The sequence below is a fragment of the Oreochromis aureus genome, linkage group 15 (assembly GCF_013358895.1).
Source record: "Oreochromis aureus strain Israel breed Guangdong linkage group 15, ZZ_aureus, whole genome shotgun sequence".
NCBI lineage: Eukaryota > Metazoa > Chordata > Actinopteri > Cichliformes > Cichlidae > Oreochromis > Oreochromis aureus.
The window spans coordinates 30,140,675-30,153,858 of record NC_052956.1 but is presented as its reverse complement, the minus strand read 5'-3'; the positions used below and the strand labels follow the sequence as shown (position 1 = coordinate 30,153,858).

The window sequence follows — 13,184 nt, the reverse complement described above, 5'->3', positions numbered from 1 at the left end:
ACATTTCTTATTGTTAGTTTTTTGTTTTGTTTTTTGGTACATATGGACAGAAATATTATAACATTTCTTATCAGAAATGAAAAATGGGGAAAAACAGATGTCGGGTCAGATAAAGATTTTGATTTGTTAAAATAATAAAGGGTTCACATTTTCTCTCAGTGAGAATTTAATCTTCTCCAGCTGTTGGAGTAACATAACCGGACCAATGTGTACTGATCATTTGACAATTCTAGTGTGGATGCTTTTACCCAAAAATTGTGCTAGAAGTTCTGAAAAGGTCTGAAATCTCTTAGTCCAAAACATGTTTGAGCAGTTCCAGAATATATGAGCTGAAGAGTCTAGTGTTTGTCCACCCCAGTCACAGGATGCATTGGCAGAAGGAAGCCTGCGCAGTGTTGTATAACATAATGGTGGGTTGAATGTATGATTGTTTGTGAGTGGAATTAAAGTTGAGCAGCACCGCCATCCAAAATAATTTGCTAATTTTACTTTGCGAGAGTTTAGAGCTTAAAAAGTCAATGCTGCCAGTGAGGAATGGGAGCAGCTTTGATGTTCCATCAATGTGCAACCTACCATTTTAGACAGACACCAGCTGCAGAATCAATACTACATTCGAAAGGAGGGAGGCGCATTTTTTAAAAAAAAAGAAAAATCTGCCTTGAAATTTTGCAATTTAGTTGAGCTCAGCACTGCAGTGGTAATATGCAAAGCACACAATAATGTCCTAAAGTGTGTATTCTCAAGTTTTTCAAAATTAGAGAGACAACATACTCAAAGGAACTCAAAGGAAAAGTTATGTTCCAAAAAGCAAGGATTAGGACAAAAAAGGAGATGTAAATGTGTGTGTGTCATCCAGGTCATCGTAGTCTAAGGAGCTTGGAAAGAAAAACGTCTGGACTGGTTTTTTTAAGTTGCTTGCTATTTCAGTGGAGCTGTCCAATGAAAAGGTTTCACAAACCTGCAGAGTGAGGAAGAAATAAATTCTGTCTATTTTTCTAGCTTGAAGCTTTTTCATTCAAAACACATAGAACACAAGTGGGAGGGGGGTCATGTCAGTAACCTAATTTGGTCTGTAAAGGTGTGTTATATAAGTGCTGCCAGAAATGAGCTTCCACTGTGTAGGAAAATTCCCTTCAACAGTATGTCAGGTGGTGTGACTCCCCCCTCCCAAAGCCTTATTGGAGCAGCAGGTGGAGCTGCCTCACCATCTCTCCTTCATATTATCAATAGAATTGTCTTTGTGGAATCATAACCAGCTGGGATGCATCTCTGTGGAAAAACTCCCCTTTATGTGGCAACTTTACAGCTAAAAGGAGCACAGCAATCAGATCCTGCAGAAACTAGGTAAGTCTAATTTAATTCACTTTAATAGTAAGGACTGCTATATTCATACAGAGTTTTGAAACTTCTAAAAAGGTAAAAACGATGAAAGAATAAAGCTATATGTATGGTTCTGTATGTCATCAAGATTACAGTGGATCCCTAACGTCTCTCATGTAACACAGGGCCAGCTTTCATGTAGAGTTATTTTACAACAAAGTAGCTTACAAAATGTAAATCTATTTTTAGCACCTTAAACTCAACAGTTGTCATCATGTACAATATGTCATCCTAACAGTTACACCTAAAATTTTCCAAGTAGGTCTTAAAAAGCTGCACAATGCAACACCCTGAACATTATTTGTCTTACTGTACATCCAGTGGTTTTATTGCAGGTATTAGCATGTGAGCAAACAATGGAGGGAGCCACTTTATCCGTCTTTGTTACTATCCAGAAGATCTACTACCCTTTACTTTGTGTCATCGGCATTCCAGGTTTGTATTGCGTTTGGCTTTCCACGATCTATCAGGAATAATGGACATCAAAATATAACAATGCACAAGATTAGAGGTTAAAGATGTTTTAATATGTTTTTCATATATACTAAGTAGAAATAGAAATGTGACATTGCATATTTCGCTATACTTAGCATTCAGGTTATGCTAATTAATAAAGAACAACTAGGTTTAATAATATTGTTTCAAAAGTCCTATCTGCATTGTAACAGAAATGTGTCAAACATTAGGCTATCTTTGAACATAAATAAATAGTTTTAAGATAACTATTATTGATTTATTTCAATCCAGCAAGGCTAGCAGTTTTATAGCAGTCTTGTATGCCAAGCTAACCTAAAAACCTTTTCTACACTTTAAACAGAATGTAGTTTTTTGTTTTGTTTTGTTTTTTTATCAAGTTATCTTGATACATAGCCTACCTATTGATTTTTAATAAGATATCTCTGAAAGTAAGAATATCAAAAACAATTATCCTCTCTAGAGGTTTTAGGAGTCAGCAATACTCCTAAAACCTCTAGAGAGGAGGTTTTAGGAGTATTCAGCTGTGTCCAAATTCAGAGGCTGCAACTTTCAGAGGACCCGGCCTTTGTGCTGTGAATTCTGGGGTAGATTGGACCATGAAGGATACACCTGACCCAGCCTTCAAATTTTGGGAAAAGGAGGATGCATTTGTCGGTCGCATTTGTCGGAGTCTTCAAGCCTTCGTCACGCCATTGTGATGTAATCGGCCTACAAATGCAGCTTCAGGAGGATGTAGCCTCTGAACTTGGACACAGCTACTCTGTTACCAACAACATTAGCTAGCTGATGTATGCTAGCTACCAAATCCAAGTTTCCTAAATAGTTCCTGAATAGCGTTTATGGAGACAAAACATAAGTTAAAAACATGTGAAAACTGGATATCAGATTAATTTTGCTACTTGTGGATGTGTAAAATATCATATGCATCCTTAGCTTTAGCTTTTATCTTTGACCAAATGATCAATAAATGAGTGTTGGCCTGTGTTCCTGTCTTTTGTTCTAGGAAACCTCTTCACATTCTACATGATCTGTTTCCGTAATTGTGGGATGTCCAGCACAGCCATCATCTACCTCAGTTGTCTAGCTATTGCTGACATCTTCTACTTGGTGTGGGTAATTCTTATTGACTTAACTCTCACCTTCTGGACCCTGCAGCCCTTCTGGCACTCTTACCCGTGGTGTAGCATTCTGGGATTTTTGCAGTATGGATCACTCTACAGCTCCTCTTGGATTGTGGTGGTGTTCACCATCGAGCGTTACTTGGTCCTCCGCAGCACGGCTGTCAAACAGCATTTGTCCCAAACTAGGGTCACTAAACTTACCTGCATAGCTATTGTGCTGGTATCCCACCTGGTCTCTGTGCCTCTGGCTTGGATCAATATTGTCACACCTGTGAACCTCACAGTGAATGGAGAGAACATCACATTGCCCAGATGTCGATACCGCAATGAGACCTACACTACTGTTATAGTGTGGATAACTACATTCCTCTCAGGAGGAATTCCGATTGTGTTGGTTATCATTTTCAATTACCTCATTGGGTACCATTTGTGCAACGCCAGTAAGCTCTTCACTAAAGAGGAGTGTCGCGTCATGCAGGGTAAAAGCACGAGGGGCATGTTGAGGAGGACCATTCTCCTGCTGGGAACCGTCTCTGTGGCTTTTGTTGTGCTTAGCCTTCCTCGTTTTGTCACGTATTGCATCTTGAGGACCAAGTACAATAATGAGAATTTTAATAGAAATGACTACAGCATTCCAATCAACGTTGCCGGAGACATTGCTAACATGCTGCAGAACCTGAACTCCACCACAAACTTCCTACTCTACTGCATGGTCAGTCGCCGCTTCCGGCAAGAGCTGGTCCAGGTACTGACTTGTAATGAGAAGGCACTTGAACTGGGCTCTGTCCTCACAAATACTACCATGAAAGTTTTTTCAGTGGTGGATCATAAGGCTTCATCATCCAGCAACCCTGTGTCTGTGGTGCTAACAAGTTTAAAACCTACAGAATAGAAAGAACTAGATAGAAGGTTCTTCTTTAAACTAGTTTTAACACAAAAGCCATGAATCAAGGTACACTTACCTATTTTATAGGCTGTATCTCCGGAAACTCATCAAATTCAATATTAACCTAAGCCAGAATGATGTGTTTGGTTGGTTTACACAGGTAGAACAGTATCAGCCTATATCCAGATGGTGTATATGAAAAACTTGTTTAACAGAATATATTGCAAAAACAGATACTTGGGACGAATTCTGAAAAGGTGTCAAAATGTCAAATGAAGTGCAAGGACTTGAAAGAAAGATTAAAATAGCTATGTTGGTGTCATGGCTCTCGCTATATACAACAATATTAGATTGCAGCAAAAGCCCAAATTGGACAGATGGATGTCCCACTCTGAAACACCTCAACAATTTCTTGATTGCTATGAAGTTATACATATGTCTCAAAATGATGAATCCAACAGATAAACAGATATTTTGTGAATTAATGCCACAGATAAGCCTCTATTTCTGAAACATGTTATGACTGAGATTTAAAAAATTAATTTTGTATTCAATATGACCCAAAATGAGTGATTGAGCCCATAAACTTAATCTCTCAAAACGCTTTCCTGCTAAATCAGAAAGCCATTTTTCCATGGACTTCTATGGGACTGGGAGTCCTTTTGCATTCACAGCTATCGTCAACAGGTGGACTTCAGACAGAAGGCAGGTTTAAGGAACTGCATATTGTCTGAATTTTTCCAACCGGGGTCCTACGTCTATGTTTTTTACTGTCTGTGATGCCAACATATAAAGTACATCTACTAACATCGTCACCAACAGTCAATGGTTAATAAAGTTACATTATTAACCCAGAAGGTTGATTTTGGGCACTCTTGTTGTTTTAAAATCAACCTTCTGTACAACTGAAGGGTGTACTACAAAGGAAATAAACCAGGCTTTCTTTGTATAAGCTGACTTGACAAAACCTAAAACCCCAGTCAGAGATGAGAGATATCACACTATAATTTCTGCAACTTTCTGTGTTGAGGGGGCCTTTCTTTGCTGTGTCATATGATCTTTTTCCATACAAAATTATTCCTATGAATTCTGCCTATCGTTCACAGTAGAGCTCTGAAACTTTAAAACTGGCCTTTACCTTAATAAAGGCGATGTGGAAATTTAGTTTGTTGGCAGAAGTTAAATCAATTTTATTGATTGACAGGTGCTCTTTGTGTGTGTTCTGCATTCTAATAACTGTGCTGTAAAAGAGCAGCAGATCAGAATCAAGTATATAAACATTTACACATTTTCTGCATCACCAGATGAATATTCCAGCAACATTGTGACATTTGTACAGCTGTGCTTCATTTGCAATATCAGTGAGGTACAGTACAGAGGTACAATTTAAATTCTACTATGCAAAGAAAAAAAAATCATGTGCAAGTCCAGCCGATTGTAAAAAGAAATCCTGAACATAACCTGCTCCTGTTCTGGTTAAATTACCACAATGTTTTAGTCAGGCAGAAAGAGAGCCACTTTCATGACAAACAACTTAAAACAAGACTTTCTTGCTAACCTAGTAATCTAGCTTAATGATACACCCTCTTGGTTTCTTCTTCCAAGCACAGGAATGACCAGTGTTGAATATCCGAAAGAATGCAAGTTTAAGATATTAAACTAGTTCTCTTTTCAGACCCAGAAGTTACATGCATTTTTTCCCATCCACCCAAAAACATCTGTGTGTTGGTATGCATTTTGCTCAAAGCACCATTATATACAGCCTTTTGCCCGACTGTGGGCCTTTGTCAATAAAGTTTATTTATAAAACAAAAAAGGAAAATCAGACTTGGGTGTGTCATTGTGGATTCTGAGTCATATGGATCATGTCTAGTTATGAAACAAAAAATGTTCTTGTCTGATGGCCTTGAAAATGGGTCACTGTTTGTATAAAATCCACTGAGAACACAGTTCAGTACTGTTTTATACACGCTGCAGAATATATTCTTTACCTGTCAAGTCCTGTGTATCCTTTTCCCCCCTGCTGCTTCAATTTCATTGCTTCACAAAGTGTGGTGAAAACAAAACATGACACCTTTCCAACAAAACAGTTGAATGCAGCCTGCCTACCTGGTTGAAGAAGCAACCTGATTGGCAGCCCTGGAGTTCACACTCCACACCTTTTGCATAAATGGGTCACGAGACTTCCAAGATTTGCATAAGACAGGAAGGAACAAGCAGTGGGAATGTTTCCTGTTTGCCACAGAACAGGTTTGTGCTGGGGCTGAGCAGCTTTAAGCAAAGGTAGGTGTTAAAACACATTGGCTTTGTTCTTGAACTTGTAACGTCAAACACCATGTTAACTTTTGACATGTTTTTTGGGGGTTTTTTTAATTATTGTTTAAAAAGAAATACCTGGCATTGCTTTTGATGAATGATTCTGACCTTTGTACTTGTTTGTCACGATCAGGTTACGCTTCAACCCACCTGTAGAGATCCTGCGTTTTCACTTGTTTCAGTGTGAAAAATAAAAGAACACATGAATACTTCTACCGAGAAGAGTTTGCCGTATTAAGGGTAATGCTTTTCCCTGTGGTTCTAGTCTCAGTTTGTAACCGCCATGTTGATTTTATGTAGGGCGTTTTGCTGTGTGTGTGTGTGTGTGTGTGTGTGTGTGTGTGTGTGTGTGTGTGTGTGTGTGTGTGTGTGTGTGTGTGTGTGTGTGTGTGTGTGTGTGTGTGTGTGTGTGTGTTTTTGTGTGTGTCTGTCTTTAAGGTGCCATGTTGCGACAGATTATTTTAACACTGCTTTCATTTTCACCACAGAGGCCAAAGAGACTTTTACTTGGTTAAAACATTTTTAAAAATGGACCCTTTTAAAGGTAGGAAGACACAGACACAGAGCTCCCAGCTTGCCAAAAATGCCATTTTCAGTGAAGTGAGTAAAAACCTGTTGATCTTTTCCTTCTTGCTTTCAGGGCCTTGTCCCCATCATAGCATTCCTGTTGAAATGGGTGAGACTCTGGACTTGGAACGGCTCCCCCCATGTGAACAGTGTAACGCACGCACAGAGACCATCAAAAGGCTAGAGGCCCATGGATTTGAGCCTCCACAGCGGGCAGCACAACAAGTGGGCTTGAGTAAATTCCCTGAGAACCAGTATAAGCACCAGTTTCGCATTAACTCCCCGGCAGCACCACTCTCAGGACATGTGAAGGTCCCATACACGGAAGATTTTTGGCATGTTAGCCTAAGACAGAAAGTGCAGTATAAGGAACACCCCATAGGCCCTTCAAGCCAGCACTGGAGCCACTCTGTGGACGATGCAGACTACTTGGAGCCTCCTCAACCGCTCAAATCGGACTTCAACAGCATCAACTATGTTAAAATGCCAATTCCACATATGCCACGTGAGTATGTCAGTGAATTACCACTGGATTATTTCATTTAAGTAGATCTTCAAAATTATCCAATATTTACACAGAACACAGTAAAAGAGGTTACAAATTAAAGGAAAAATAATCTGTACCTTAATCCCTTACAATGTCTCAGTTTTTGCTGATATGTTTGGAGTCCACAGATTTATGTGGAAAACAAAAAAATAAGTAATCCATCAGTTTCTCTACTGTTTGCTGAAACCTTTCAGCATAAACAATCACACCCACAACTTTAGGCCTGTGAAAAAAAAAAAATAATCCAACCAGGTGAGCAGGAAAACAAATTCACACAGACGTCAGCACTGTTGTACCACATTTGTAACAGGCTGTAAAAATGTTTAGCATTTTAAAATGGGATTCTATAGGGACTGACAAGCAGGTGAACCGTAGCTTTTAGTTTCCTTTCTCAGCCCTGTTTGTTGATACTGTGTCATAGGACACTAAAACACCAAACTCATCCCCACTAAGACATCTGTACTTTGTGGCTGGCGCTCAATAACATTTAAGAAATCTCAATGGAAACATCGAGTGTCCCATAACAAATGATAACTAGTTCCATTAGCATTAAGCTATAATTGGTCATATTGTGACTACAAATTTGACATATGATATTGAATGTCACTGAATAAATGATTGAAATGACTGGTGCCTACAACCAAACTATAGTTTTAGCACTCAAGAACAAACAGTAAATGTGCTATTTAGAACTGAAGAAGCTTTTCGGATGACAGGTGAAAGGTTTTCAAGGTTTTCAAAGTCCAGAAAGGTTTTCAAGTCCAGACGCTTTTCTTTCCAAGCTCCTTAGACTACGATGACCTAAATGTGCTATTGCATTCCAGATCTGCATCTCATTTCTGCTAAACCATCCGAAAGGGGAACTTATGTGTGCTCCTCTGTGTCTGTCTGCAGGCCCCATGCCAATGCAGGGAAGCTGTCTGAAACAGTGCGCGTGCTGCCCTCCAGCGAACCCGCCCGGACGCGATAATTATTGTCATCAAGACCCGGGTTACTCAGCAGGTCGACACCAGGAGCCTCAACCCCACCAGAAAATGTTTGTCATTATGATCTACTATTTCCAGCATTGGTTCACTAGTAGAATACTTTCCCCAATGCCGTATGTTGTGAGTCACTCTGTGGTCATTTCTCATCATTTCCCTCGACAGGAATCTCTCTCAAAATGGGCACCAACTTAAAGGTGCTCTAAATGGTCACTGTGGTTCTGCAGCTCCCTATGCAACGCCTCCTCTAGATGTGATGCATGAGGTCAGCGTGGGTTGCTCCGACCTTGCAGGTGCAGGATCAGGCACGAAGGAGATCAGGAGGACCATCAGTCTTCCCGAGGAGTGCAGTAAGTCCCACCATATGCCAAAGCATGCATAATTCCCTTCTGTTTCATGTTTCCCTTCTGTTCGGGATAATGACTGATGTTTTTTTTTGTTTTCTGTTTTTCCCCTCCCTCATTGACAGGAAGAGTTTTTATCACATATTCAGTGGACATAGCCAAGGAAATGTTCGTTTTTGTTAAATTTCTCGTGGACCAAGGCTTCATACCCTCAGTAAGTCCACTCATTCATCAGCCTTTGATTTCCCGCAGATGCTCACTCCACTTCAAATGTTCTCACTCGCTCTGCCTTTCCTCAGCTTGACATGTTTGACAGTTCAATCCGAAACATGGGTATCAACCAATGGATGGACCGTTTTCTGAATGATGTAAGTCTGACGGCTGAGTTTGATTAGGCAATTCTTCAACTCTTATCACAGCTGTGCTGAAAAATTGACAATGAGGATTGTTTTGACAGAAATCAGTGCTGATCATTGTGGCTATCAGCCCCAAGTACAAAGCGGATGTGGAAGGAGATGGAGTCGATGAGCATGGCCTGCACACCAAGTACATCCACAACCAGGTAAATGGTCTCTTAGGAACTGACAAGCAAATATTTTCTCACAATGTCTCCCTCTTGTGGCTTTTCTGTATCATTAAAGTACCTCCTCTCATATGTCAATTGCATGGAAGAATGAGGAAATACCTCCCAGGAACTGAAAACAGAGCCGCTCCTCCCAGATTCCTCACTGTGTTAGTGTGCCAGAGCAGAGTGCAGTCAAATTCTTCTGCTTTCTGTCAGAGCATCAATCACAATGTGTAATTGTGTCAATGCTGGGTGAAAAGTAAAATATATTTTGGTTTAACTCATGAGTGAAGCCTTTGTTTAGTTCTAAGCACTGATTATCTTTTCACAACGGCACAGATTCAAAATGAGTACATCCAGCAAGGCTGCCTGAACTTCAGACTGGTTCCTGTCATGTTTCCCAATGCAGTCAAGGTAAGACTGATCAACACATGATTGGAGGGGGGGTGTCTATGAATATATCTCATTCACTTCTCTCTGCCCAGTAAAGATCATGTGGAGTAACACAGGAAACATGTCTTTGTGATCTGGGTGAACTGAACCTTTAATAAACCACTCACCATCACCCCTGCATTGGAAACACAAGTAAAACCTATGTGAGGAAATATAACACTCCAAAAAAAAACTGATTGAAAAGAAAAGGACAAATATAGTTTACAGCTTTGTGTAGACTATAAACTGGAAAGAGATTAGGGTAGTTAGGGTCCAGGTAAAAGGCCCATGAATCCAGAGGATTAAGTACATTGACTGTGCATGCCAACCCACGGCTACCCCTCATATTCTCTTACAGACCCATGTACCCAACTGGCTTCAGAGTACCAGAATCTACCGTTGGCCCCAGGACACCCAGGATTTGCTGCTGCGTCTCTTAAGGGAGGAGCGCTACATCATCCCACACCGGAGTGCTGACCTCACCCTCACGTTCCGTCCTGTCTGAGAGCAGTAAAAAGAGGACTGGTACAAAATATGTGGCATAGTTAAAATTGTTTACTTTACCCCAGATTTACTGATCTTTTACAGTGTTCAGTTATAAACAATCAATGAAGTGGCACATTTAACTTTTACAAGTAGATTAAATGTACTCATTTATTTCCGACAAATCTGCTTTTACACTGGCCAATCAGAGCTTTTGCTGATAGTTGGTGGGTTTCATTTTGGTTTTTTATTCTTTCCTTAAAATACACTTCAAATGAATTTAACCAATATTTGGCTACAAGAAGGCAGAAAGGCTTTTTTTGGCTTATTATATTACCATAGTGAATTTTGGACAAATTATTACTGTTATTACATTTTACAAATGCAGAGAAACATTAGTACATATCTGAAGTTGTGATTTTGTGCATGTGAAAGATATGGCTTAGTCTTCACCAACACTTACAAATATCTGGATATTCAGCCACATAATTATTTATCTAAACTATTTTTTTCCTAGCTAACAGTGTACAGTTAAGTGCTGGGCAGGTACAGTGCTTTAAGAGTAATCTCAAAACTGAGAAGCATTAGTATATTTTGAGAAGTGTGTTCATTTTAAATACCTTTCAGCTCACAAGGCAACACAGGCCACTGTTACTACTAATGATAAAAAACAACCAATTTATATTTATATATATTATTTTAACATTACAAAGTGCTTCACAGACAGAAAATCTACCAAAAAAGGAGGAGATTGTAAAAAAAAAAAAAAAAAAAAAAAAAATCTACAGTAAATAAGTATCACTAACATATCTGGAGAAATTTCTGTACATAATAGAAAAAGCTCAAAACTGATATTGACCGGCTATGATTTTCAAGACGTGATTCAGCAGTAGACCGCATGGGCTAAGGATTTGTTCTGAAAGAGTCTGTGGACGTGATATCTGACTGCATTTACAAATGCAAGTTCAAAAACCACACAAACGCACACACCACCACTATGATCCAGGAGTACTTCTACTCTCTGGAGTAAAGAGGAGAGTGAACATCCTGCTTTTTATCAGCATGCAGTTCAAATGCCAGCATGTGTGATGGTATGGAGGTCCACATAGCACCAATGCCTGAACTGTTGAGCAGTTGAAATCCTTCATCAAGCAAAGATTGTAAAATATTTTGCTTTCCCAGCAACATGTACTCCTGGGTCTCCCCCAGTAAACACAGTGTGTTGTTTTTAGAAATGTACAGTAAAAAACTTCTGTTTCAATATTTGATGTTGTCTTGGTATGATTCATTACCAGCAAATCATGCAGTTTTTAATATATATTTTACATGGCACAGCTTTCAAGGAAACAATGTAGAAAATTAGAGAAAGAGGAATGCGGATGGAGGAAAGAGAATCAAGGAAGTGCAGAGAATTAGTAAGGAGGAAATGAGGGCGATGAATGAAAATGCATTTGGTCCAAATACCTGTAGAAGTGCTGAGATGTCTACAAGAGATGGAAAGTGATTTAAACAAGACTGTTTAACACAATCTGTGTTCAGCGTGAGAGCATGTCTGAGGAATGGGGAAGAACTGGTCAACTGCTCAAGATATGCAGGGATAAAGTTGTTGAGCCCTGCCATGAAGCTATGTGAAAGCATTGTTGAAACTAGGTTAAGAAGAGAGGGGATCATCAACAAGCCTGAGTGTGGTTTCCTGCCAAGAAAGTGCATTACACGCGTAACGTTTGCTTTCAGTCAGGAGGTCAGGAGTGACAGAAGTATGTAAAGATGGCGCACATTTATGAAGACGGTAAAACAATGGTAAGGTGTGTGGTACGAGTGCCAGATGGGTTTGAGGTGGGGGTGGAATTACATCAGGGATCAGCTCTGGACCCCTCCTTGTTTGCAGTGGTGATGGACGGCCTGATAGAGGAGGTCAGACAGGAATCTCCGTGGGCTATGGTGTTTGTAGGCGATGTCTGGGAGAGGTGGAGGTATGCACTAGAGAAAAGGAATGAAACAGAATAAAAGCAAGACAGAATACATGCAGCTGAGAGGGAGAGAAGTGTAACAGTGAAGCTGCATGGAGTAGAGGTAGTGAAGGTGGATACATTTAAGTTTGAGAGCCAAAGCAAGGGCGTCAGGGTGGGATCGGTGACAGAGGGACAGCAGCGAGACTGAAAAATGTTTACATGATAATAGTGAGACCTGTTAAAATCTATGGTTTGGACTTGTTTGCAGTAACATAAAGACAGGGGGTGGAGGTGGTACTGAGTTGACTATACTAACATTTTCACTGGGAGTGACAAGAATCAATGGGATTAGAAGTGAGTATATGAGAGGGACAGATCAGGTTGAGTAGGTTGGAGACAAAGTTGGAGAGGTAAAGTGGAGATGCTTGCAGATGCCCTGAAACAATGTTAATTACAGGACAATTGTCTTCTCAATTCAGCACAAATTTGCTATAAATATATGATGCAGGTTTTTGAAAAGTATTATTTAAAATGTTGCAATGCTGAAATAGAAAATGATATTATGAACACAGGACAATTTGAACCTGTTATTCTTATTTATTTGAGCTTATTTAAAGTAAACAGCACATTTCCAGATAGCCACATGTTCCCAGAGAAGTACTTTGGTGTAATGCAGAGGCTAACTGGAAGAACCAGAAGATGGCAGCATGTACCAAACAATAACACCCAGCATCATTCATCTGTTTATCATGGTAAAAGCGCCAATGTCTTCTCCAATTATACATCATTTTGTTTTATTTAAAAAATACATGTAAAAATGTATATTTATTTATTTTTAAACTGGGGTCACCTTTCACTTTGACTAAGATTACAAAAAAGAAAAAAGAAAAAAAGCATCAGTGTGATAAAACATGTAGACAGGGGCCCAGGAAGTCTGGCAGAAACATCCGGTCCATATGTTCCACCACTGACTCCCTGATAAGCCAGCATTGTGTGGGGCACCTTTAACTGCCAGATTTTCACTCTGAACTTCATTTTACTCTGTCAGTGTGCACAGCCTGTTTACCAAACCTGACAGAAAAAGAAAAAAAGAATGTTGCTCACATCTGTGTGCGTCTCTGTGGGGAACTC

General features: G+C 39.7%; 2 protein-coding genes across 3 annotated transcripts; both read left to right on the top strand.

The window, feature by feature from the left end:
- The first annotated feature begins 1,273 nt into the window (after positions 1-1,273).
- Positions 1,274-4,006, top strand: LOC116317254 (probable G-protein coupled receptor 139). Its single transcript, XM_031735958.2, has 3 exons — positions 1,274-1,344; positions 1,716-1,815; positions 2,861-4,006. Exons 2-3 carry the CDS (start codon positions 1,737-1,739, stop codon positions 3,868-3,870), a joined length of 1,089 nt encoding a protein of 362 aa, XP_031591818.1. The 5' UTR covers positions 1,274-1,344; positions 1,716-1,736; the 3' UTR covers positions 3,871-4,006.
- A 2,062-nt stretch (positions 4,007-6,068) lies between these two features.
- LOC116317257 lies at positions 6,069-11,366 on the top strand. Of its 2 annotated transcripts, none has more exons than XR_004199240.2 (11): positions 6,069-6,147; positions 6,314-6,420; positions 6,669-6,724; positions 6,821-7,252; positions 8,189-8,330; positions 8,443-8,627; positions 8,747-8,835; positions 8,921-8,989; positions 9,079-9,183; positions 9,294-9,600; positions 9,977-10,050. XR_004199240.2 is itself a non-coding variant. In XM_031735965.2 (11 exons), exons 3-11 carry the CDS (start codon positions 6,709-6,711, stop codon positions 10,121-10,123), a joined length of 1,260 nt encoding a protein of 419 aa, XP_031591825.1. In that variant the 5' UTR covers positions 6,069-6,147; positions 6,314-6,420; positions 6,669-6,708; the 3' UTR covers positions 10,124-11,366. The 2 variants fall into 2 exon arrangements, 1 of the variants encoding a protein (XP_031591825.1); XM_031735965.2 differs by having other exon boundaries at positions 9,526-9,600; positions 9,977-11,366.
- Positions 11,367-13,184: the final 1,818 nt, after the last annotated feature.